This window comes from Salvelinus fontinalis, chromosome 8 (assembly GCF_029448725.1).
Source record: "Salvelinus fontinalis isolate EN_2023a chromosome 8, ASM2944872v1, whole genome shotgun sequence".
NCBI lineage: Eukaryota > Metazoa > Chordata > Actinopteri > Salmoniformes > Salmonidae > Salvelinus > Salvelinus fontinalis.
In genome coordinates, this window is record NC_074672.1 from 17866890 (window position 1) to 17894666 (window position 27777).

At 44.7% G+C, this 27777-nt stretch overlaps 2 protein-coding genes across 2 annotated transcripts; one reads left to right on the top strand and one right to left on the bottom strand.

Moving 5' to 3' along the window:
- Positions 1-20776, top strand: LOC129860785 (semaphorin-3F-like). The gene is made up of 18 exons (XM_055931522.1): positions 1-405; positions 1456-1580; positions 7106-7266; positions 7606-7668; positions 7815-7934; positions 8137-8230; positions 8362-8481; positions 8678-8823; positions 9055-9169; positions 9287-9356; positions 9562-9706; positions 9850-10072; positions 10193-10281; positions 10409-10450; positions 10540-10697; positions 10886-10953; positions 11132-11259; positions 19065-20776. Exons 1-18 carry the CDS (start codon positions 359-361, stop codon positions 19533-19535), a joined length of 2385 nt encoding a protein of 794 aa, XP_055787497.1. The 5' UTR covers positions 1-358; the 3' UTR covers positions 19536-20776.
- On the bottom strand, positions 20133-27626 carry LOC129860786 (actin nucleation-promoting factor WAS-like). Its single transcript, XM_055931523.1, has 10 exons — positions 27382-27626; positions 25654-25794; positions 24852-24938; positions 24617-24710; positions 22839-22874; positions 22417-22612; positions 22023-22198; positions 21426-21892; positions 21210-21318; positions 20133-21049 (listed from the first exon to the last, which is right to left on the bottom strand). Exons 1-10 carry the CDS (start codon positions 27487-27489, stop codon positions 20991-20993), a joined length of 1473 nt encoding a protein of 490 aa, XP_055787498.1. The 5' UTR covers positions 27490-27626; the 3' UTR covers positions 20133-20990.
- Positions 27627-27777: the final 151 nt, after the last annotated feature.

A 27777-nucleotide genomic window follows, 5' to 3' on the forward strand; every position in this document is an offset into this window, starting at 1 on the left:
GCCAGCCCTCTAAACACCTGCAGTCACAGACCTTCACAGCATAGGACCCTCATAAGGAGACGACATAAGGACCTATATATTCTCTTATTTTCAGATGGATGAGTGCAATGGGAATACGACAAAAACTGTTGAAATTATTATTCTATAATTCTTGATCTGAAATCTATGGGATATGTTTTATGTGGTTTGTAAATAATTCGAGAGAGACTAAGAAACTCTGTGACTCTAGGCTATATGGTTATAATTGAGTGAACGCTTAAGCATTTAAGACCTTTTCAAACGGATTTTTGGTTGTTTTCGTGTGGAACTTCAGTATTTTAAATTGTTGAGCGAGACGCCCAAGGAATGTAGCGATAACATGTTATTATGTGAGTGTCGGGTCTCCTACACGAGAAAAAGAAAAAGGTAGGCTACGTTGGCAAGTTCTCTCTAGACACTTTTCCAAAATCACAAGTATTTGTTTGTTTGTTTTAGTCAGTTTGTTGAGGGACCAATGTAATTACCAAGAACGAAGGGGTAGCCTACATCTGGAGAGAACGTCTACTCGCTCTTTCTTTTGATGTGTGAGTTCACAGGTAACTGCGATGTTATCAGGAGCCATTGATCGACGTCATGGTCATGAAATGAATTCCTACATAATATGCACAGTCGACAGTTCATGATCCCCCCCCCCCCCCCCTCAAACAATTACAAGATGAAAACATTGAGAATATAAACAGTTTCAAATGACAAATAATTGTTTTTATAATGTTCACAGGACACAAATGTACATAAGTCAAACTTGTAGGCAGAGAAAAAAATGGGCCATGACAAAGGTTAGGTTTATAATTGTAGAATAAGTGCTTTATAAACCACAACCTGATATTTATTGCTGGGCACACATTTCCCCACTCAAGGGAAAATATTTGTATGAATGTATTTACATTCTATTTATGAAGTTCTTTAAATAACTTGCTATTTAATTTCCTCCCTTTGGTAAGGTATTGTAGCAGATGTAGATGTACTCTGTGGCCTACTTGATATATTTGGTTAGAAAAATAAGAGCATTCCAGGGCGCATCTGATAAGTACTCCTTTGGGGAGAGAATTTAATGGAGGTTATGGTCTCAGCTTTTAGTATTCATAATTTATAAACAATCCTATCCAGCAAAGTGCAGATACTACATAATGAATGCTTACATAAAAGTAAAACAGTTACCTGACAACACCCCTAAACTGTCAGAAATGGTTTTCACATTATTTTCAGAGCAAAATTTTTGTATTTCCTGCATGAGGCAGGAAATTCACTGTTACTGTGTGTCTCAGTACGACTGTCTAGCACAAACAGGTCTATGAATTCTGTCTCCCATGCCCTCACTCAGGCACGCACAATCTCACATCACACAGTGGTTTCTTTCTCTCTGTCTCCCTCTCACACACACACACACAAACGTGACAATGAATTATTATCTTTCAGACCTGTTTCTACTATGGATAGTGCCAAGACAGCGACTCGAGCCCTGCTCCTCCTGTTGAGTTTCTGTATTTGCAGTACCTCAGGCCTCCAACAGTCTGCTCCAAGGATACGCCTGTCTTTCAAAGGTGAGTCACTTGACCAGAACAAAGGTCACTCAGACACTGCTCATATGTTAGCTGGCATGGCTTCCAGGATAGCTTGGTTCAGATGTTTTCTATTTTGGCTTTTGTTGTTCTTAGCGAACCTTTCAGCGATCTCAGAAAGTCTTGTGATTTACATGCACACAATCACGTGCATGCACGCACACATGCACATACACACACGCAAGCACACAAATACACACACATATGTTTCCTCTTTTATACATATGTAAAAAGCTTATATCCTGCCTACTGGCAAAAAGTTAATGAGAGAAAACAAAAGGTGGATGTTGCCATTGAGTGGGGGGTGGAAGTGGTGGTCTCTAGTGCCCTTCATAACAGTTGAGCCCACACCCTAAGCCCTCATTAACATAGTACAACATTTTTATTTGATTTATGTTAATGGTTCAATGACAACATGTAACTACAGAGATGAGAAAGATTCTCCAAAATCAATTATTCGATCTGCTTATTCAAATAACTGCTGGGTCTAAAGGAATTGTTACCATACATTTCCATGAGTTGTTTACGAGGTTTAGTGTTAGATTTGTGACATTAAATAATTAAGTAATCTCCGGTAAGAAACTGCTAGCCTTTGGCTGCTAACAGCTGAGAACTGCTGGCTAACTGGCTACCACAAAAACAGTCAACAACTTAAGGAGTACAGACCCACAGAAACAGTCAACAACTTAAGGAGTACAGACCCACAGAAACAGTCAACAACTTAAGGAGTACAGACCCACAGAAATAGTCTGGCGATCAGTGGCGAAAGTAATAACTGCCGAAAATGCACAGTCAAGGGGGAGAATAATTATTCTGTAAAGAAAAATATATATATTTGAAATAGAGTGATACTAAGACAAAATAAACTTGACATAGTGTGTAAATGATAACACATTAGTGCAGGAAATTGAGACATTGATTAAAATGCTGGAAGTGAATGCTGGAATTTTTCTTTTTTGCAAAAGCTGTGTGCATTAATTAAGGAAATAGAAGCCTGGCTCAAGTAGAAGCCTGTCTCTAATAAGCTCCTGTTGTGTTTAGGGATTTAAGCAAATAAACCCTCGGGTATTCATTGAAATTTTACGGTAGTTCAAGTACATATAAGCTTAGTTGGTTGCAATGTGATGTGGTAGAGTTTGTCACAGAAGTTAAGCCCACACACCAGTGTTTGCATAATGGTTGCTAATAGTAAGGGTAAGCCTGAACTGGTGGTGAACTAACCAAATGGTATTATATTAGATTGTTGGCATATTGGATTGTATCGGATTGCTGTGGATGATATTACATTTATTGATTGCTTGCTGTACCTGTCTCTCACCTTCATCCATCATTCACAGAGTGGTGTTGATTTCACAATGAATGCAACCAACGTGTAAAAATCTCACTAATATATTTTGTCAGTCAAATCCGTGTACAGATCTCACTGATATCGTTTGTCAGTCATATCCACCCACTCACCCCTAAAACCCAATCATCTCCACTTCATTTCCAAGAATAGGTGGAAAATCGGGATTTGCTCCCCTGCTCTGTGTTTTCTGACATTCCAAAGATTGATTGTTCATTGTTTGCGACAGGGACTCTCTTTGTTCCATAAGGCGCCTGTGGAGGAGGGTTTTGGGGAGGGACGGGGGAGGGGTGCATGTGACTCCCTCCCATGGACGTGATTTAGAGACTGGGACTGGGACTGGGTGAGTGGGGCAGGAGGAGAGGAGGACCACTGAAAAGATGCCGGATCAAGATTGTAAATTATATGATCTATGATCAAGGCCCTTCGTGTTTCCTGGTTGATGGGAACTGTGTCTGAGGAAGGGACAAAAAAAAGTTTCCAGTGACCTAGGACAGGGGTGTCAAACTCAGTCCATGGAGGTCCTAGTGTCTGCTGGATCTTGTTTTTTCTTTTTAATTAAGACCTAGACAACCAGGTGAAGGTTGTTCCATACTAATCAGTGACCTTCATTTATCAATTAAGTACAAGGGAGGAGGGAAACCCTGCACACACTCGGACCTGAGTTTGACATGTGTGACCTAGAATGGCAGGTAGAAATAGAGCCAGAGAAATATGGATTTTAGGTTGTCTGCATTATGGAGGCAATGGTTTAAAGCCTCACTTGGACTTATTTTACACTTTAAAAGGGTCAGATCGGGGACATTTGTCTCAGGTCTTTCATGTCTGGACCTGGTTAACCTGAATCAAATGAGGTGTGAAGATACATGAAGTGTTTTTTTTTTATCAGATAGTGCCAACACATTATTATGGCGATGAGGATGGGTGCGGCCATGCACTGTGTCGGGACCCGGGGGTGTGTGTTGGCATGTTGCTAGTTTTAGCCTGTGCTGTCCACTTTGCCCCAGTGGACGGAGCAGATGGACGTTTGCCAGAGAGGCTTGTTATCCTGTGTTTACCTTGGAGGAACAGAACCGGACCTTGCCCCACCTTTTAAGAACCATCCCGTGTCAGCCAGGAGCAGATCCGATTGCGCAGCAGCTTATTTTAGCGGCACATTGACTGCATCCTGTTAGCAGTATTCAGACAAACAGTCACCTCAAAGGAAGACGGCAGAGCACTTTGATGTAAACACAGATGTCCTTACTCTGGCCAGGCTAAAACAGTACGTGCATATGCTGATGTTTGTTCACAAACCTTTGTCAAATGCCATGGGACATTCATCATAAGTCCCACATGGACAAAATGAGGGATTTTGTATAGATTACACATGTTTCTACGGTACTTAGTAAATACATCATAGCACATACACGTTTAAAAGCTATTGTACATACAGTGGCAAGAAAAAGTATGTGAACCCTTTGGAAATACCTGGATTTCTGCATAAATTGGTCAAAATTTGATCTGATCTTCATGTAGGTCACAACAATAGACAAACACAGTCTGCTTAAACTAATAACACACAAGCAATGATATGTTTTAATGTCTTTATTGAACACCCCGTGTAAACATTCACAGTGCAGGGTGGAAAAAGTATGCGAACCCTTGAATTTAATAACTGGTTGACCCTCCTTTGGCAGCAATAACCTCAGCCAAACGTTTTCTGTAGTTGCGGATCAGACTTCAATTGGCGGACAGATAGCCTAACATTCTCCTGCAAAATGTCTTGATAAACTTGGGAATTCATTTTTACGTCAATGATAGCAAGCTGTCCAGGCCCTGAGGCAGCAAAGCAGCCCCAAACCATGATGCTCCCTTCACCATACTTTACAGTTGGGATGAGGTTTTGATGTTGGTGTGCTGTACCTTTTTTTCTCCACACATAGTGTTGTGTGTTCCTTCCAAACAACTCAACTGAAGTTTCATCTGTCCACAGAATACTTTTCCAGTAGCGCTGGAACATCCAGGTGCACTTTTGCAAACTTCAGACATGCAGCAATGTTTTTTGGGGACAGCAGTGGCTTCTTCCGTGGTGTCCTCCCATGAACACCATTCTTGTTTAGTGTTTTACGTATCGTAGACTCATCAACAGAGATGTTAGCATGTTCCAGAGATTTCTGTAAGTCTTTAGCTGATACTCTATGATTCAACCTCATTGAGCATTCAGTGCTGAACTTTCTCAATTTATAGACAGCTTCACGACTTATATCTCCCTCTCTAACTTTAAGCATCAGCTGTCAGAGAAGCTTACCGATCACTGCACCTGTACACAGCCCATCTGTAAATAGCCCACCCAACTGCCTCATCCCCGTATTGTTATTTATTTTTGCTCTTTTGTACCCCGGTATCTCTACTTGCGCATCATCATCTGCACATCTATCACTCCCGTGTTAATTCTAAATTGTAATTATTTCGCCACTATGGCCTATTTAATGTCTTACCTACCTAATCTTACTACATTTGCACACACTGTATATAGATTTTTCTATTGCGTTATTGACTGTATGTTTGTTTATGTGTAAGTCTGTGTTGTTTGTGTCGCACTGCTTTGCTTTAGCTTGGCCAGGTCGCAGTTGTGAATGAGAACTTGTTCTCAACTGGCGTACTTAAATAGGCCAGTTGAGGTGAATTTAGAGGTGAATTTTTATTTTTTTGTCTTACCGTTGGCTGATGAATATCAAGGCTTTTAGAGATACTTTTGTAACCGTTTCCAGCTTTATGCAAGTTAATCTTAGGTCTTCTGAGATCTCTTTTTTTTGAGGCATGGTTCAAATAAGGTAATGCTTCTTGTGAATAGCAAACTCAAATTTTGTGAGTGTTTTTTATAGGGCAAGGTAGCTCTAACCAACATATCCAATCTTGTCTCATTGATTAGACTCCAGGTTAGCTGACTCCTGACTCCAATTAACTTTTGGAGAAGTCATTAGCCTAGGGGTTCACATACTTTTGCCAACCTACACTGTGAATGTTTAAATGATGTATTCAATATCGACAAGAAAAATACAATCATTTTGTGTTATTAGTTTAAGCACATATGTTTGTCTATTGTGGTGACAAATTTGATGACCAATTTTATGCAGAAATCCAGGTAATTCCAAAGGGTTCACCTACTGTTTCTAGCCACTGTAGGTCAGTTTTATTGAACCTTTATTTAACCATTACGGTCAAGATACTTTATGTTACAAGGGAGACCTGGCCAAGAGGGCAGCTCCAGTAAATATAGTAATTATGATGGCCTGATACGGGGAGATGTGACATCTCTTGTCTCTGAATGAATGGGTGTAAACTCATTCATGGTGCTTTTCCATTAAGACTTACTCACACACCAGTGTTTTATGTTCATGTGATCTCTAGTGTTATTGTGTTTCCCTCAGGAGTGTGACGATAAAGATTTGTGGCGAACAGAATCAACAACCTCTGCATCGTTCAAGACTGTTGCTTTGTGAGAAGGTTTTAACATTCAGTTGGTCATTGTTATGTAAATGCAGGCTGCCTTGGCTCCAAGTCAGAGCAGGTCCGCCAGAGCCATGGCCTCAGTGCGACACGGGTGCTGTTCCGCATAGAAGGAAAGAGAAAATTCGGAGCCTTTTGTGTAAATCACTCGGGTGGAAGAGAGAGACGGAACATGCTGGGGAAATGCGCCATCAGAGAGTGGGTCACAGAACAGACCTGGTTTAAAGGGTTTACTTAGAGTTCCTCATACCGTGTGTCCTCAGAGACCTGCATTAGCATCCATAAAGTTGCACAGTACATTCAGTCAATGCCACAAACTCAATCAGAAGCTTGGAACACATGAAATATTGAAATCTTAAAAGCCTCTGGAATACGTCCTGAGAAGTTACATATTTAGTCATTCGCACATTTTCTCTTGGTGTTAGTAGTCTATGTTCTGTAAATGCTGCTGATAGTGAGAAATAAAGCACTTGTAGTCGTTATCAGGGAAACTGCTTGGGAAAGATTCAAGGCAATTAACAGAAAGAGCTCATGGCTTCCCCTGCTGAATATTAAGATTGTACCATTCTCATCTGCTACAGAACTTATTTTGCATATGATTTACACTAACGTTGTGTCCCTGTGTGTGTCTATGCATATTTGTGCATCTATGCGTCTCTCTCCTCCGCAGAGTTGTTGGACACCAGAGCAGTCCGTCCCTTCTCCTTCTCCTTCAACACCAGTGACTACCGCATCCTGCTGATGGACCAGGACCAGGGCCGTCTCTACCTGGGCAGCCGGGAGTACCTGGTGGCCCTGGACATGCACAACATCAACAAGGAGCCCCTCATAGTAAGAACACACATAACCACAACTCCCTCAAAAAGGCCAATGAGACTGGAGGAATCTTTCCTGTGTATGCATAACTTTATCACAGTTTAATGTGGTAGTATTTTTTTTATTTAACCAGGCAAGTCAGTTAAGAACAAATTCTTATTGACGGTCTACCTGGAAACTGCCTTGTTCAGGGGCAGAACGACAGATTTTTACCTGGTCAGCTCGGGGATTTGATCCAGCAACTTTTCGGTTCCTGGACCAACGCTCTAACCACTCTAGGCTACCTGCCGCCCCATAGTAACAGACCTCAAGTAAAATGATCCTGTAATGTCTGGTATCATTTGTCTCTGACAGATCCATTGGCCAACCTCTGACAAGAGAAGAGGGGAATGTCGGATGACAGGAAAAGGAGGACAGGTGACAATGCATTGTCTGTAAAAAAGAACCCTGGCCCCTCTACCTTACAGTATTAACTAATGATGTCCCCTTATTTCACAGTTTTGAAAGAGAATTTTCATACACCAACAATTGATAGCATTTCCATGTCTGTGTACACACACCAGGGTGAGTGTGCAAACTTTGTGCGTATGATAGAGCCATGGAACCGCACCCATCTGTACACCTGTGGAACTGGAGCCTACCAACCTATCTGCACCTTTATCAACAGAGGCTGGAAGGCAGAGGTGAGAGGTTCAATATGCCCAAAATCATTTTAAAAGACAATTAACTGCAGCATATCTGTGCATCTTCACGACCAGCAGCTCGGATTTCTCAAAACTGTGGTACTCAAAACTAGGGCTCAGATTTGAGCTATTTTTTACTATACCTTTTGCCATTTCAATACATTTGATACTTATATGGCCTTTCTGGTCTCTCTCTTTCCAGGACTATGTGTTCAGGCTAGTTCCTGGATTTACGGAATCAGGGAAGGGCAAATGTTCCTACGACCCTTCCCAGGAGAACATTGCTGCTCTAATCGGTAAGCTTCACCTCACTTGTGCATACACTTAGTAGACTGCCCAAAATTGGGGAAGTCTCCCCTCCCACTTTCACCGTTTCCTAACCTCTCCTCTCCATCTCTTTCTCTTCCTCCTTTCTTCTCATCTGCAGATGGGAATCTGTATGCGGGGGTCCATGTAGACTTCATGGGGACAGACGCAGCCCTCTTTAGGACCATGGGGGGCAGAACAACAGTCAGGACAGAGCAGTATGACTCCAAGTGGCTCAATGGTAAGTTACTACCCTGAAAAAGACTGCCATCTTGTAAGGGTGCATTCCCAAAATGTTGCCATTTTTTTCCATGGTCCTTCAAGCCAGATACGAACCAGCGAGATCTGGCTCTAAGAAAACATGGCAAACTGCTGCTAATGCTGCAGGTTTCTCTTTCTTTCATCACTCCGTTCCTCTCTCTCTCCGTCTGTCTCAGAGCCCGTGTTCATTCAGATCCAGCAGATCCCTGACAGCTCCGAGAGGAATGACGATAAACTCTACTTCTTCTTCCGGGAGAAGAGTCTGGATGCAGGGGGAGGGGCCAGCCCCAGTGTGCTGGCCAGAGTGGGACGAGTGTGTCTGGTGAGAAGGCCTTGCTCGGACCTAGCAGGGTGGCCCTGTGAAACGGCGCTACGCCACTGTTCTATAGACTCTTATTAACTCTATTACTTCCATTACGTACATAATTACAGTCTGACTGCAACATTATGGACAACATTGTGAATGGGGGAATTGTTAAGGGTAAAAGAAAAGTGTCTTCCACGGAATCAGCCTTCCCTTACCTCTTCCATCCTTTACATTCCCTCTTCCCAGAATGATGAGGGGGGTCAGAAGTCCCTGGTGAACAGATGGACCACCTTCCTGAAAGCCCGCCTGGTGTGCTCTGTGATCGGAGAAGATGGGGTGGAGACCTTGTTTGACGAATTGAGTGAGACAGACCTCAGTGAAAGATTTAGTGATTTAGATAAAGATTTAGAGATCCTTAGTTGTCTATGGCATCAATTCTACAGGAAAATAATTTCTGTCTCTTTCGTCATCCTTTCAGGGGATGTTTTTATCCAGCCCACGCAAGATGAACGCAACCCTGTGGTCTATGCCCTCTTCACAACTGCTGGGTAGGTCATCATTGTATCTGTCTTACATCACCTGTTATACGTAGAAGTTTCCCTTCTCTCTAAAGGCCTGCCTTGTTCTCACTCTTCAATGCTTTTCTACTCTCATCTAGTACCTGTTGGTTTACCTCTCTCTCCTCCCTTCTCCACTTCACTGGTTGATGCTGACTGCATTCCCCCTCCCTTTTTTACCTTCTTTCTCTCCCAGCTCTGTGTTCAAGGGCTCAGCAGTCTGTGTGTACTCCATGGCTGACATCCGCAACGTCTTCAATGGACCCTTCTCCCACAAACATGGTCATAACTACCAGTGGACAGCCTACACGGGCAAGATTCCCTACCCTCGCCCTGGCACAGTAGGTTCAGACCAGTTACTCACTGCAAACAATCCATATATATACATCCCATCAACGGTCACCTCTTTCCAATAGTGAAACGCATTGCTTACACTCTCTCTGTCTCTCTCTGTCTCTGTGTTACTCACTATATATAATTCTAGTGTCCAGGAGGAACATTCACCCCGGGCATTCGCACCTCTAAGGACTTCTCAGACGAGGCAGTGAACTTCATGCGAGCCCATCCCCTCATGTACCACCCTGTGTACCCTATCCACCGTCGCCCCCTGGTGGTGAGGACCGGGGTGGACTACCGCTTCACAGCCCTGGTGGTGGACCAGGTGGACGCAGTGGACGCCCGATACGAGGTGCTCTTCCTGGGCACAGGTGAGTGTCTCTCTGTCCCAGGGCAATTGGCTGACTGAAGGACTTCATTGCATGTTGGAATTTCACATTTTGTCTTTTGTCCAAATTCGACATGGTGACATCAGACCTCTCTTGTTCCAGATCGTGGCACTGTCCAAAAGGTCATAGTTTTACCCAAGGACCCGAGCACCATGGAGGAGCTCACCCTGGAGGAAGTGGAGGTTTTCAGGGTGTGCCTATATGATTTCTCTAAATGTTGTTTACATTATAGTTAAAGTCTCTAACCACTGTCCTTGGACATTCGTTCAATGGTTACGCTTTGTTGATCATTATGTGACACGATGCATTTAATTACAGACACGTGCTGCTGTTAAAACAATGAAGATCTCATCTAAAAGGGTGAGCTGAACTCTCTCTTTCTTCATCGACAGGAAACACTAAAGAGATATTGTTGATGCTGAGCTCTTGTTTTCATTCTGTCACTATAGCAACAGCTGTACGTGTCATCGGAGGCAGGGCTTACCCAGGTATCTCTGCATCGTTGTGGGGTATATGGGAGGGCCTGTTCCGACTGCTGTCTGGCACGGGACCCTTACTGCGCTTGGGACGGGGAGAGCTGCTCCGCTTTCACCCCCGCCACCAAGAGGTCAGGACCACAACACACACCAACACAACACACACCACAACCCCTCATCTGATGTTGACAGGGAAGGAGTGTCATAAAGCTTTATTAGTCCTTCACTGTGTCTGTCTGAATAAATGTGTGAGTGACTGAATTCAATTCTGTGCTTGTGAAATGTGTTGGATGAACTCTGCTCTGTCTCTCTCACTCAGGAGGAGCAGAAGACAGGATGTGAAACATGGGGATCCACTGCGACAGTGCAGAGGCTTCAATGCCAAAGGTTAAACAAAACACTTTTAAAAATATATTTTAGCAGAATTCAGTGACAAAATCAAATCATGTATTAATTAAAACCTTAGCCAATAGCTGGCATTTAAGATAATCTCCTTCTTTCTTTCTCTCTCTCTCCCTCTCTCTCTCCCTCTTTCTCTCTATCTCTTCCTCCTTCCCTCCTTCAGTGGAGAATCGTCCGAGAGAGACAGTCCAGTTTGGTGTGGAGGGGAGCAGTACCTTCCTGGAGTGTCAGCCTCGCTCTCCTCAGGCTACAGTCAAGTGGCTCTATCAGAGAGAAGGAAGGAGGAAAGCGGTAAGGAGGAAAATGCATGCATCTATTTCTGCTCTTTGAAAAGAGACCAGTATTATTAAAATATCACATTCATACCACATTTATAGGTTACACTTGAGCTGTTGGAGCAGTTTACACAGGGGTTATCCATGTTTGATTGACTAAATAAACATACGTAAATTTTTTATTTAACCTTTATTTAACTAGGCAAGACATTTAAGGACCCATTCTAATTTACAATTTACATTTACATTACATTTAAGTCATTTAGCAGACGCTCTTATCCAGAGCGACTTACAAATTGGTGCGTTCACCTTATGACATCCAGTGGAACAGCCACTTTACAAACAGTGCATCTAAAACTTTTAAGGGGGGGGGGGGTCAGAAGGATTACTTTATCCTATCCTAGGTATTCCTTAAAGAGGTGGGGTTTCAGGTGTCTCCGGAAGGTGGTGATTGACTCCGCTGTCCTGGCGTCGTGAGGGAGTTTGTTCCACCATTGGGGGGCCAGAGCAGCAAACAGTTTTGACTGGGCTGAGCGGGAACTGTACTTCCTCAGTGGTAGGGAGGCGAGCAGGCCAGAGGTGGATGAACGCAGTGCCCTTGTTTGGGTGTAGGGCCTGATCAGAGCCTGGAGGTACTGAGGTGCCGTTCCCCTCACAGCTCCGTAGGCAAGCACCATGGTCTTGTAGCGGATGCGAGCTTCAACTGGAAGCCAGTGAAGAGAGCGGAGGAGCGGGGTGACGTGAGAGAACTTGGGAAGGTTGAACACCAGACGGGCTGCGGCGTTCTGGATGAGTTGTAGGGGTTTAATGGCACAGGCAGGGAGCCCAGCCAACAGCGAGTTGCAGTAATCCAGACGGGAGATGACAAGTGCCTGGATTAGGACCTGCGCCGCTTCCTGTGTGAGGCAGGGTCGTACTCTGCGGATGTTGTAGAGCATGAACCTACAGGAACGGGCCACCGCCTTGATGTTAGTTGAGAATGACAGGGTGTTGTCCAGGATCACGCCAAGGTTCTTAGCGCTCTGGGAGGAGGACACAATGGAGTTGTCAACCGTGATGGCGAGATCATGGAACGGGCAGTCCTTCCCCGGGAGGAAGAGCAGCTCCGTCTTGCCGAGGTTCAGCTTGAGGTGGTGATCCGTCATCCACACTGATATGTCTGCCAGACATGCAGAGATGCGATTCGCCACCTGGTCATCAGAAGGGGGAAAGGAGAAGATTAATTGTGTGTCGTCTGCATAGCAATGATAGGAGAGACCATGTGAGGTTATGACAGAGCCAAGTGACTTGGTGTATAGCGAGAATAGGAGAGGGCCTAGAACAGAGCCCTGGGGGACACCAGTGGTGAGAGCGCGTGGTGAGGAGACAGATTCTCGCCACGCCACCTGGTAGGAGCGACCTGTCAGGTAGGACGCAATCCAAGCGTGGGCCGCGCCGGAGATGCCCAACTCGGAGAGGGTGGAGAGGAGGATCTGATGGTTCACGGTGTCGAAGGCAGCCGATAGGTCTAGAACACATATGTCAGAGTCAAGGCCCGCGGGCCACATCCGGCCCGCGAGAAGGTTTTTTACGGCCCCTGGGATGATCTTGATTTATTATTAGAACCGGCCCGCAGACCGCAGCAAGCCGGCAGCCCGCAGATCTTTTACACGCACCAATACTACATTTCCCACAATGCAACGGTGACGCACCGAGCAGTAGGCTGCTTCATTTCAATATTTATTGGCACAGCAGTCGTCAGCATCACAGTAAAATTAACTTTCAGATACCCATCAAAAATGGCAAAACGGAAGGTGGACACTGAGAACCGGGGGTTTCAAACAAGGTGGGAGTCGGAGTATATGTTCACGGAGGTAGCTGGAAAACCTGTGTGTCTTCTGTGTGGAGAAAGTGTGGCGGTACTGAAAGAGTATAATCTGAGACGACATTATGAAACGAAACACGCGGACAAAAACAAGAATATGGACATGGAACAAAGGCTACAAAAGGCAGAGGAATTAAAACGAGGCCTCAAATCTCGACAGGCTCTGTTCAAAAAAGCCAAATCACAAGGCCAGGCTGCTGTCAAGGCCAGTTTTATTTTGGCAGAAGAGATCGCTAAATCAGCCCGGCCATTTACGGAGGGGGATTTCATCAAAAACTGCATGATTAAAGTTTGTGACGAAGTTTGCCCAGAAAAAAGGCAACTCTTTTTAAATGTGAGTCTGAGCAGAAACACCATTGCCGAGAGAGTAGACCAGTTGTCCATCAATCTAAAAGAGCAGCTTGTGAAAAAGGGAAAAGATTTCATTGCATATTCCTTGGCTGTGGATGAGAGCACCGACATTTCTGACATTGCCCAGTTGTCAATTTTCATCCGCGGAGTGGACTCCAGCCTAAGCGTGACAGAGGAGTTTTTGGCTTTACGTCCTATGCATGGCACAACTACGGGGCATGATTTGTATGAAGAGGTGTCAAGATGTGTAAATGAGATGGAGCTGCCTTGGGAAAAACTCGTGGGTTTGACAACCGACGGAGCACCTGCGATGTGTGGACACAGGAGCGGACTGGTGGCGAAGATACGGGAAAAGATGCAAGAGGAAAACGCGACAGGTGAGCTGACAGCTTATCATTGTATCATACACCAGGAAGCGTTGTGCGGTAAAGCCTTGAAAATGGAGCATGTAATGAGCATCATCACACGCACAGTTAACTTTATCAGAGCCAAAGGTTTGAATCACCGCCAGTTCAAGGCATTTCTGACGGAGTTAGAAACGGAGCATGGTGATTTGCCTTATCACACAGAGGTGCGATGGCTAAGCCAGGGAAAGGTGCTTCAAAGATGTTTCGAGCTTCGTGAGGAGATTTGTCTGTTCTTGGACAGCAAAGGGAAAGACACAACACAACTCCGAGACGAAATGTTTCTGTGTGAAATGGCTTTTCTGTGTGACATTACGAGTCATCTGAATGCAATGAACTTGCAGCTGCAGGGTCGGGATCATGTCATCTCTGATATGTACAGTACAGTGAAGGCATTTAAAACCAAACTGACTCTGTGGGAGACGCAGATGCGGAAAGAAAATTTGAGCCACTTTCCCAGCTGCCAGACCATGAAAGAGAAGCTCTCTACCAGTGCGTTCCCGAGCGCACAGTTGGCTGATAAAATAGGTATGCTTGCCGCTGACTTTCGACGCCGATTTGCTGACTTTGAAGCACAAAAAAGCAGGTTGGAACTGCTCGGTAACCCATTTGCTGTTGACGTGGAAAGCTCACCACAAAACCTCCAAATGGAGTTGATTGACCTCCAATGCAATGATGCACTGAGGGCAAAATATGCGGCAGTGGGTGCTGCGGAGTTCGCCCGTTTCCTCCCCGACACAATGCCCCAGCTGCGCATCCAGGCTGCTCAAACGTTGTCTATGTTTGGCAGCACATACCTGTGTGAACAACTGTTTTCTTTGATGAACCTGAACAAAACATCACACAGAAGTCGACTTACTGCTGAACACCTCCACTCAATTCTGAGGATTTCCTCAGCTCAGAGCCTTACCCCGAACATTGATGAACTTGTGGAAAAGATGGGACACCACCAAGTATCACCCTCAACCTCAAACAAGTGAACATTACTGTGCAATCACATATTTAGAGTTTTTACTCAGTTCAAGTTTAAAAGTTAAAGTTTAATATTTGTTTTCACTGCATGTTACTTCTCCTTAAACAAAGTGTTGTTTTTGATTAATAGATTTTTGCACTTTATTTTATTGTATTTCAATCCAATTATATTTTAAAAATATTTCAGTTGAGTGGATGATAGAAAATTGCTATTATTGTTTTTTTCTTTGAAGTAAATTTAGCCCACTTTTGCTAAAATAGAAAATATAGGCTACTGATGGTGCCTTGAATACCGGTTTCTTTCATTTAATGTTCATGTTATGGGGATTTTTATATAAAGGAAATTTGTCTTTTGTGTTTGTTGAAAATTAAAGATTACTGACAGAGCCATAAGAAAATATTGCTTTATTTATCTGATCATATTGGAATATATTTGTTAGGTTTTCAGTAGGTTCAATTAGGTTCACTAGACTATATGCGTCATTTAAAAATTTTTCAATGAACATTCGAACAGTCCGGCCCTCGGCTTGTAGCTAAATTTTTTATTTGGCCCTCCGTCCATTTGACTTTGACACCCCTGGTCTAGAAGGATGATGTAACGGCGGTCCTCCTCCTCTTCGACCGAAAAGGAGGAGTATTGAGGGAACCAAGGCGCAGCGAAGTTTGAACACATATTTATTTAAACGAAAACACGAACTTGAATAAACTAACAAAAAATAACAAACGGTGTAGACAGACCTAAACGACGAACTTACATAAAACAAGTAGAACGCATGAATAGGACAATTAGACTACACAAACCGAACAAACCGTAACAGTCCCGTATGGTGCAAACAATTACACAGACACGGAAGACAATCACCCACAACGAACACTGTGACAACGCCTACCTAAATATGACTCTTAATTAGAGGAACGCCAAACACCTGCCTCTAATTAAGAGCCATACCAGGCAACCCAAAACCAACACAGAAACAGAAAACATAGAATGCCCACCCAACCTCACGTCCTGACCAACTAACACACATAACAAACTAACATAAATAGGTCAGGAACGTGACAGATGAGAGCAGAGGAGAGAGAGTTAGCTTTAGCAGTGCGGAGCGCCTCCGTGATACAGAGAAGAGCAGTCTCAGTTGAATGACTAGTCTTGAAACCTGACTGATTTGGATCAAGAAGGTAATTCTGAGAGAGATAGCAGGAGAGCTGGCCAAGGACGGCACGTTCAAGAGTTTTGGAGAGAAAAGAAAGAAGGGATACTGGTCTGTAGTTGTTGACATCGGAGGGATCGAGTGTAGGTTTTTTCAGAAGGGGTGCAACTCTCGCTCTCTTGAAGACGGGAGGGACGTAGCCAGCGGTCAGGGATGAGTTGATGAGCGAGGTGAGGTAAGGGAGAAGGTCTCCGGAAATGGTCTGGAGAAGAGAGGAGGGGATAGGGTCAAGCGGGCAGGTTGTTGGGCGGCCGGCCGTCACAAGACGCGAGATTTCATCTGGAGAGAGAGGGGAGAAAGAGGTCAGAGCACAGGGTAGGGCAGTGTGAGCAGAACCAGCGATGTCGTTTGACTTAGCAAACGAGGATCGGATGTCGTCGACCTTCTTTTCAAAATGGTTGACGAAGTCATCTGCAGAGAGGGAGGAGGGGGGGGGAGGGGGAGGAGGATTCAGGAGGGAGGAGAAGGTGGCAAAGAGCTTCCTAGGGTTAGAGGCAGATGCTTGGAATTTAGAGTGGTAGAAAGTGGCTTTAGCAGCAGAGACAGAAGAGGAAAATGTAGAGAGGAGGGAGTGAAAGGATGCCAGGTCCGCAGGGAGGCGAGTTTTCCTCCATTTCCGCTCGGCTGCCCGGAGCCCTGTTCTGTGAGCTCACAATGAGTCGTCGAGCCACGGAGCGGGAGGGGAGGACCGAGCCGGCCTGGAGGATAGGGGACATAGAGAGTCAAAGGATGCAGAAAGGGAGGAGAGGAGGGTTGAGGAGGCAGAATCAGGAGATAGGTTGGAGAAGGTTTGAGCAGAGGGGAGAGATGATAGGATGGAAGAGGAGAGAGTAGCGGGGGAGAGAGAGCGAAGGTTGGGACGGCGCGATACCATCCGAGTAGGGGCAGTGTGGGAAGTGTTGGATGAGAGCGAGAGGGAAAAGGATACAAGGTAGTGGTCGGAGACTTGGAGGGGAGAGGCAATGTGGTTAGTGGAAGAACAGCATCTAGTAAAGATGAGGTCAAGCGTATTGCCTGCCTTGTGAGTAGGGGGGGAAGGTGAGAGGGTGAGGTCAAAAGAGGAGAGGAGTGGAAAGAAGGAGGCAGAGAGGAATGAGTCAAAGGTAGACGTGGGGAGGTTAAAGTCGCCCAGAACTGTGAGAGGTGAGCCGTCCTCAGGAAAGGAGCTTATCAAGGCATCAAGCTCATTGATGAACTCTCCGAGGGAACCTGGAGGGCGATAAATGATAAGGATGTTAAGCTTGAAAGGGCTGGTAACTGTGACAGCATGGAATTCAAAGGAGGCGATAGACAGATGGGTAAGGGGAGAAAGAGAGAATGACCACTTGGGAGAGATGAGGATCCCGGTGCCACCACCCCGCTGACCAGCTGCTCTCGGGGTGTGCGAGAACACGTGGGCGGACGAAGAGAGAGCAGTAGGAGTAGCAGTGTTATCTGTGGTGATCCATGTTTCCGTCAGTGCCAAGAAGTCGAGGGACTGGAGGGAGGCATAGGCTGAGATGAACTCTGCCTTGTTGGCCGCAGATCGGCAGTTCCAGAGGCTACCGGAGACCTGGAACTCCACGTGGGTCGTGCGCGCTGGGACCACCAGATTAGGGTGGCCGCGGCCACGCGGTGTGAAGCGTTTGTATGGTCTGTGCAGAGAGGAGAGAACAGGGATAGACAGACACATAGTTGACAGGCTACAGGAGAGGCTACGCTAATGCAGAGGAGATTGGAATGACAAGTGGACTACACGTCTCGAATGTTCAGAAAGTTAAGCTTACGTAGCAATGACGGCCTACCCTGGCCAAACCCTAACCCGGACGATGCTGGGCCATTTGTGCCCTGCCCTATGGGACTCCCAATCACTGCCAGTTATGATACAGCCTGGAATTGAACCAGGGTCTGTAGTAATGCCTCTAGCACTGGGATGCAGTGCCTTAGACTGCTGCTCCACTCGGGAGTCTTTCTTGTAGATATTAATAGTATTAATGGTCAGCCAATGTTATTTCAGTTCAAAAATATCTATAGAGAAATAGTCAATCACTTTTGAAATACAAATGAGGCAGATGTGGACCTTGTTCTCCCCCTCACTACCATAACACTCTCTCTCCCCCTCACTACCATAACACTCTCTCTCCCCCTCACTACCATAACACACTCTCTCCCCCTCACTACCATAACACTCTCTCTCCCCCTCACTACCATAACACTCTCTCTCCCCCTCACTACCATAACACTCTCTCTCCCCCTCACTACTATAACACACTCTCTTCCCCTCACTACCATAACACTCTCTCTCCCCCTCACTACCATAACACTCTCTCTCCCCCTCACTACTATAACACACTCTCTTCCCCTCACTACCATAACACTCTCTCTCCCCCTCACTACCATAACACACTCTCTCCCCCTCACTACCATAACACTCTCTCTCCCCCTCACTACCATAACACTCTCTCTCCCCCTCACTACCATAACACTCTCTCTCCCCCTCACTACCATAACTCTCTCTCTCCCCCTCACTACCATAACTCTCTCTCCCCCTCACTACCATAACACTCTCTCTCCCCCTCACTACCACAACACTCTCTCTCCCCCTCACTACCGTAACTCTCTCTCTCCCCCTCACTACCATAACACTCTCTCTCCCCCTCACTACCATAACCCTCTCTCTCCCCCTCACTACCGTAACACTCTCTCTTCCCCTCACTACCATAACACTCTCTCTCCCCCTCACTACCACAACACTCTCTCTCCCCCTCACTACCATACCACTCTCTCTCCCCCTCACTACCACAACACTCTCTCTCCCCTCACTACCATAACACTCTCTCTCCCCCTCACTACCATAACACTCTCTCTCCCCCTCACTACCACAACACTCTCTCTCCCCCTCACTACCACAACACTCTCTCTCCCCCTCACTACCACAACACTCTCTCTCCCCCTCACTACCGTAACTCTCTCCCCCTCACTACCACAACACTCTCTCTCCCCCTCACTACCATAACTCTCTCTCCCCCTCACCCCTCAGCTCAACCGGGACAGAGAGTATCTGAAGACACCCCATGGGATCCTTCTGAAGTCCCTCAGCCAATCGGATGCTGGGCTCTACCACTGCCTGGCCACAGAGAACAACTTCAAACACACTGTGGCCCGGGTGTCGCTGCGCATTCTGGACCGAGACATCGTGCTGGCCCTCACCTCCCCTGACAACGAGGCCATGACCTCCAACAGCCCTCCCACTGGACGGGGGAGACAACATGACCCCAAGCAGCAGAGGGTCCTTCCAACCCCCCCTTTCACAGACACCCTGTCCCAGCCGGAGATCAGGCTGATCCACCAGTACTGTCAGTCCTACTGGGAGCAGCTGAGGCACAAGCAGCAACAGCCCAAACGCACTTCCAGGAGACACACAGAGAGCCAGGAGCAAGAGCCGGAGGAGCAACAGCCTAAACGCATCAGCAGAAGACACACAGAGAGCCAGGAGACCCAAGGAGGATAGAGGACTGGACTTCCAACACTAGCCAGCTAGGACACTCCTGTGGTAGACTAGAGATCCATGTTTGACACCAAACATGAGTTTCATCTCTCTTTGTACACTGAATGACATGTGATACCAACCCTCACACAAGCCAGTATCTCAGTATAGAAATGTAATATATTGATACGTGTATATATTTTAGGATCATAATAGATCCATGGTTTATTAATGTTTAATGGTTATGATATAAGACAATTGATAAACATTTGCCTTTGCACGCTTTATTCTGTTGGAAATGTGTACATTTTGCTGTTCAATGTTGAGCGATAATGTTTTGGTGTGATGTACATGTATGTGTGTATTTGTCTACTAATACCATATGTGATATTGTAATTGTGGTGACTCTTGTTCTCTCTAACACATTTGTGACCTATGTTTGTTTGAGGACTCATGGCTATACAGTATTCTTTGAATTGTGTGCGTGGACGGTGGTGTATTGAAAGGGAAGTGAGGGATCTTTCAACAAAACAGATAACATCTACATGTAGAAGAATAAGACGGTAAATCCTATGTGTGCATAATCTTTGTATTACATTATAATACTACATTCCAGCAATATCAAATTGTCACTTTTAATGGGAACAGGTATAAAGAAGACTGTGAAGAAGACCTCACCATATTTTCTAATGATATTGAGCAACATACTGTAATGTGTATTACGGCAACATACTGTAATGTGTAGTACAGCAACATTCTATAATGTGTAGTACAGCAACATACTGTAATGTGTAGTACAGCAACATACTGTAATGTGTTGTACAGCAACATACTGTAATGTGTAGTACGGCAACATACTGTAATGTGTAGTACGGCAACATACTGTAATGTGTAGTACAGCAACATACTGTAATGTGTAGTACAGCAACATACTGTAATGTGTAGTACAGCAACATACTATAATGTGTAGTACAGCAACATACTGTAATGTGTAGTACAGCAACATACTATAATGTGTAGTACAGCAACATACTATAATGTGTAGTACAGCAACATACTGTAATGTGTATTACGGCAACATACTGTAATGTGTAGTACAGCAACATACTGTAATGTGTATTACGGCAACATACTGTAATGTGTAGTACGGCAACATACTGTAATTTGTTGTACAGCAACATACTGTAATGTGTTGTACATACTCAGCATGAGTCCTAAACTGGAAACGTTTGAACGACAAATATAAACATATGTGATCCCATCAATCGTTTCTCTGTCTTACGTTCTGTTGATTTCTCTCACATTTGGGACTTTCACACAATCCTTATCTGTAGCATTCTTCTGATGTAAATCTTCGTGAGTCACCTTCCAGTCAGCAACTGATACAAAAACACCAACACAAATGAGATTAACCGGATCAACCAGACTGTTGAGTCCATGGTTACAGAGTGGAAAATAATACAGGATGGAATGCACTTATCAGTCGTCCCACTCATCGTCATCTTCATCATCATAACCTCCTTCTTCTTCACCTTCATCTGAAACAAAAGAGAGTTATGTCTGTTATGCTGGAATTTATTTTTTAACCACAATGGATTTATTTTTTAACCACAATGCATTTGGTTTATTTTACACATTTGTAGATGGAATATAATACATTAATGAATGAATGATAGATTAGGATGAGAAGGTGTTTACCAGAGGAGTGGATGACTTTACTCCTCTTCTGCATGACCATCATCAGAGCTCCTACGATGCCCTCTGAGTCTGTCTCGGCAGGTGGAGGTGACTCAGGACTGTCTGTGACCTGGGACACAATGGTCAATGGTCAATGATCATGTAAACTGAAATATATAGACTTCACTCTCATTAACAAAGACAACTTCTGCATTTGAATAACAAAGTTTAGTTTACGTTTTTGAGCTTCCTCCCCAGGCGGATCTGGTCCAGCAGAGCTCCTCTTCCACCTCCTTCACATTCTCCTGTAGATGCAGGAGCAGGTGGTGGGGGACCTTTACCGTGGTGTGGAGGAGGAGTAAAGTCTCCAGAGCTCTGGGCTGGGGGAGGCGGGGGAGGAGGTGGAGGAGGGGCAGGCATGGAGTGCTGGTGGCCAGGGGGAGGGGGAGGAGATGTATAGGACACAGAGGGTGGAGGGGGTGGGAGTCCGCCTCGGCCGCTTGAGGGGGGTGGAGATGGCAGGGCTCCACGTGATGGAGGGGGATGGGAGGGGGGTGGGCCTCGCCCTGCCTGTCCTGGGGGAGGGGGCAGGGGGCTGGAGCGACCCCCCCGTGGAGGAGGGGGGGCAGGAGAGGAGGAACAGCTGCCTGGTACGGGAGGTAGAGAACCCTGTCTACCAGGTGGAGGGTGAGGAAGCCCAGGATCTATATGCCATGGGATGAAAAAAATGCCAATTTATTGGATTACAAAAAGAGATGGATTTACAGTTAGTTATAAAAAGTGAGGAAGTTGGTAACTCTAGACCAGGAGACAGACACTCAGAATGACACTTACCAGTGTGCATGGCCTTTTTGACTGCTTCCATGCCGCCTGAGTTCTCGATAACTTGTTGGATGAGTTGGGAGGTCTCCTCATCCTTCAGCTCAGCCTCACTGATCCCGGCACAGGACAGCAGCTTCTTCAGGTCAGGGTCCAGGTTGTTGGGGTCCCAGCCCACATGACTCACGTGTCTGATAAGGAGAGGAGAGAGAGGGAGAGGAACATACACCTGAGTGAGTACCTTAGAAAGGTATGAGTGGCAAGCTTGGATTCTTTCCTGGTTTGTAAATTAAACAAATTGAGGACAGACAATTTGATGATAGGTGTCATGTAACTACATGTATTGTGATAGCTTATTAAGGCTTTATTTTACCGCCTGCTTATATGTGTGTGCTTAGTATCCACTCACGTAAACCCACTTGGTGCTCCAATGTCTGCTTTGGAGAGTTTACTGCCCTTCTTCTTGTCCTTCTTCTTGTCCTTTTTTCCCTTACTGACAAAGGCAGGGGCAGGCACAGGTGTGACGGAGCGGTAGCGTGAAGCCTGGATGTCTGGGTTCTGAATGTCTATGGTGGCCACAGAGGGAGAAGCGGGACTCCCAGATCCTGGATTACAATTGATGTGTACATGTATGAAACACATTGCATGTTTACATATTGGGTCAGTTAGTACTGGTGCCTGGGGTATAACACGTACAATGGGATAAGGGATACTCACCTTTACCTCTGTCTGTAAGTAAAACACACATATTAAGAAAAGGAAAAGGATTCTTCAGTGATTACTTCAGACACCCACCTCAAAATGTCTGTAGTATTAGTATGTCAGTCTTACCAGTGGAAGGCAGGGGGCGCTGCTTCTTCTCTGAGACTGTGAGAAGGAGAAAAGAAGGGAACAGGAAACGAGAGGATGTCAGTTTAGATAATGTCTTCTGATCTCCACCACAACCTTTTCGTTTGAAAAGCCACAGCTAACCTCTATGGAACCACACCTTACAATATTTGTTGTGTTTTCCAGTATCAGAGATGTACTACCGTTCAAAAATTTGGGGTCACTTTGAAATGTCCTTGTTTTTGAAAGAAAAGCACATTTTTTGTCCATTACAATAACATCAAATTGATCAGAAACACAGTGTAGACATTGTTAATGTTGTAAATGACTATTGTAGCTGGAAACGGCTGATTTTTAATGGAATATCTAGATAGGCGTACAGAGGCCCATTATCAGCAACCATCACTCCTGTGTTCCAATGGCACGTTGTTAGCTAAAACACCAGTCTCAACATCAACAGTGAAGAGGCAACTCGGGGATGCTGGCCTTCTAGGCAGAGTTGCAAAGAAAAAGACATATCCCAGACTGGACAATAAAAAGAAAAGATTAAGATGGGCAAAAGAACACAGACACTAGACAGAGGAACTCTGCCTAGAAGGCCAGCATCCGGAGTCGCCTCTTCACTGTTGACGTTGAGACTGGTGTTTTGTGGGTAATATTTAATGAAGCTGCCAGTTGAGGACTTGTGAGGCGTCTGTTTCTCAAACTAGACACTCTAATGTACTTGTCCTCTTGCTCAGTTGTGCACCGGGGCCTCCCACTCCTCTTTCTATTCTGGTTAGAGCCAGTTTGCGCTGTTCAGTGAAGGGAGTAGTACATAGCGTTGTACGAGATCTTCAGTTTCTTGGCAATTTCTTGCATGGAATAGCCTTAATTTCTCAGAACAAGAATAGACTGACGCGTTTCAGAAGAAAGTCTTTGTTTCTGGCCATTTTGAGCCTGTAATCGAACCCACAAATGCTGATGCTCCAAACACTCAACTAGTGTCACGACTTCCGCCAAAGTCGGCCCCTCTCCTTGTTCGGGTGGTGTTCAGCGGTCGACTTCACCGGCTTTCTAGTCACCACCGATCCATGTTTCATTTTCGTTTTGTTTTGTCTGTATTACACACACCTGGTTTCAATTCCCATATCATGTTCCTTATTTAACCCTCTGGCATACCTTTCTGTTCTGTCCGTGATTGTTGGTGTCTTAGTGAATTGTTGTAGGTGTTAGTTTTGTATTTTCCTTGTTGGAATATTACGTGTTTGTTTTATTGAGTAAACTCAGTTGTTTTACTCTAAACTGTGTCCTGCGCCTGACTCCGCTACATCTCTGCACCCAATCGCTGACAACTAGTCTAAAGAAGGCCAGTTTTATTGCTTCTTTAATCAGAACAACAGTTTTCAGCTGTGCTAAAATAATGCTAACATAATTGCAAAAGGGTTTTCTAATGATCAATTAGCCTTTTAAAATAATAAACTTGGATTAGCTAACACAACGTGCCATTGGAACACAGAAGTGATGGTTGCTGATAATGGGCCTCTGTACGCCTATGTAGATATTCCATTAAAAATCAGCCGTTTCCAGCTACAATAGTCATTTACAACATTAACAATGTCTACACTGTATTTCTGATCAATTTGATGTTATTTTAGTGGACAATTGTTTTTTGCTTTTCTTTCAAAAACAAGGACATTTAAGTAACCCCAAACTTTTGAACAGTAGTGTGTATTATTTCAAACATGACAAACAACGCAACACAATGTTTCTGTCCTGGATCCTACAACAAATGACCTGACCTTGACGGTTTCTCTGGTTTATCTTGTCTTCCACTGCACGTAGGAATGTTTCAGACTCTTGTTCATTCACAAAGTTCAGCCCCACTTGGCAGTCCTGCATTGTATTGGAGTGAACTATGACATATCTTGGCATACATTTGCAGAAGGAGAAATACAAAATGGACAATCACTCAACTTTGGATTTACAATCAAGCCATCATCATGAGTATCCAGGGCATATTCATGTTTTGCTTACATCTGCAGCAAATGCGTGGAAGAAGGGTCGGGGGCTGTGGTAGACCATTTGGTTATAGAGCTCCTGCTCCCAGGTCAGCTGTCCTTTCTGGGGGAAAAACAACTGTTAGCATAACTGTAGCTTAAACTGACAGTGGATAATATTACAACTGATCCTTCAGGCTCTCAGCTCATGGTAAACTCAACAGTGGACAATATTACAACTGATCCTTCAGGCTCCCAGCTCATGGTAAACTCAACAGTGGACAATATTACAACTGATCCTTCAGGCTCTCAGCTCATGGTAAACTCAACAGTGGACAATATTACAACTGATCCTTCAGGCTCTCAGCTCATGGTAAACTCAACAGTGGATAATATTACAACTGATCCTTCAGGCTCTCAGCTCATGGTAAACTCAACAGTGGACAATATTACAACTGATCCTTCAGGCTCCCAGCTCATGGTAAACTCAACAGTGGACAATATTACAACTGATCCTTCAGGCTCTCAGCTCATGGTAAACTCAACAGTGGACAATATTACAACTGATCCTTCAGGCTCTCAGCTCATGGTAAACTCAACAGTGGATAATATTACAACTGATCCTTCAGGCTCTCAGCTCATGGTAAACTCAACAGTGGACAATATTACAACTGATCCTTCAGGCTCTCAGCTCATGGTAAACTCAACAAAGGATCCTTATCTAGACTGGGTTACTATATACACTTTGTGACAACTGCTAATGTAAAAATGGCTTTTTAAATAAATATTATTGATTGATATTCTCCATCATTATAGCTGACGTTACATATTCCTGTTACCTTGACATCGAAGAAGCGTATGAAGTAGGAGCGACGATGGTTGTCCTTGGTGAAGCAGGCCACCCCAGTGTGCTGCAGGCTCCAGCAGGTGGGACTATGTGGCAGGGCCATATACAGTTGCACCACAGCCGTGGCCAGGGACTACACACATGCATACGCGTGCGCGCACACACACACACAACACACACACACACACACACACACACACACACACACACACAGGGTATGGAATTAGTTTATATGTTGGCTCCTGATAAGTGCACATCGGAAAAGTGCAATTCAAATACTGACTATAGATGATTTTACTCTGGACAGGCTGTGCTCAGGTTAAGAGCAAACATTTAGGACAATTGGAAGTCATTGCATTTATCAGGAGTCGACTATATAGAGCCAAGTTACCTGTGATACGAACTTACAATCTGCTGCTTGGTACTCTGTTGTGGTTCGGAAAGTTATTGGGTAGTTGCCAGAGCAAACACCTGCCCCATTAATGTCATCACATTTTCTGTAGTAGGACTATTTAAATCTTGTGTTTTGTTAGACTTATCAGCTACCACTGCAGGCTTAGGCCTACCTCAGAAACCAGGAAGTTGGAATGTGAAAAAAAAGCAGACTGCACATACTCATATGTGACTGAGTTTAACTGCTGCCTCTGATTCTGTTACCAGAGGAAGTGGTTTACACCAGCATTTCCTGTAATTCACTCATGTCTGTTTTAAAGTCATTGCGTAGAGGCTCTTGGTGTACATGCAAAAAGTAATTTAATTGTTTGAATTTCTAACAATAGATTACTTTTAAAGTTACCAAATGTCCACATTACATCAAATGCCATTGCCAATGCACTATATAAACATAGCAGAGCAACAGTACGAATGGTTAATTCAGTCCCTGAAAAAGATAAACAATAAGGATGAGGCTGAAGCACTGGCGACCAGAAGATTGCCCAATCATATCTTACTGTATACAAAGAAGATGTAAAAAACATTTTTTGTCCACAGCCTGAGGAAATTGACACACAGGGAAACTGATAAAAGGTTAGAATTCACAGATATACCATAACCTGTATTTAGAGTTGATACATATTCTCTCGCTAAGTACTCTCGGCTGGCAAACGCTACCGGTGTGGCCGTGCCTTTAAAGTACCCTCATAACCCCACACCAATCTGCAGTAGCACACCAACCATATAGTTTCCTTTACCAAACACCCAAACAAACACTCTCCTACATACCAAACACCCAAACACCAAACAAACACTCTCCTACATACCAAACACCCAAACACCAAACAAACACTCTCCTACATACCAAACACCCAAACACCAAACAAACACTCTCCTACATACCAAACACCCAAACACCAAACAAACACTCTCCTACATACCAAACACTCAAAACACCAGTCATATTGTTTCCTACATACTAACCATCCAAACACCAACCGTCCAGTTTCCTAGTACCAATCATTCAACCAGATAGCTTCCTACATACCAAACACCAACCGTCCAGTTTCCTAGTACCAATCATTCAACCAGATAGCTTCCTACATACCAAACACCAACCGTCCAGTTTCCTAGTACCAATCATTCAACCAGATAGCTTCCTACATACCAAACACCAACCGTCCAGTTTCCTAGTACCAATCATTCAACCAGATAGCTTCCTACATACCAAACACCAACCAAATATACCAATCATCCCCTCCCTCCTTGATTCCCAGGAAGGACTTACAGCACACCTCCTCCCCAGGAGGTCCTCCAGCCTCTCATTCTCCTGTGGGCTCAGCAGAGAGCTGGGACTGTACCCCTGAACTCCTTTAGACTTAGATCCCAGACTCATAGTTCCCTCTCAGAATATCCACTTAGTACCAAAGAGGAGCTGAGCATTGATGTGCCTGGCTGTCCTCTTCCTCAAACAGGCACTGACTGTAAGTCAATAACAAGTTGAAATGACGCAGGGGGTTTCTCTTCTGCCTTCTAAAATGTGTTATATGCACACAAAGACTCAAAGCAGGAAATGGACAATTACAGTCCCCCTTTTATCTAGCCCATGATGATGATCACGGTTGAATGGCGTTGCTTCTATTTCGTGGTCTAACTAAGAAGTCTCTTTTAAGTTTTAGTTAGT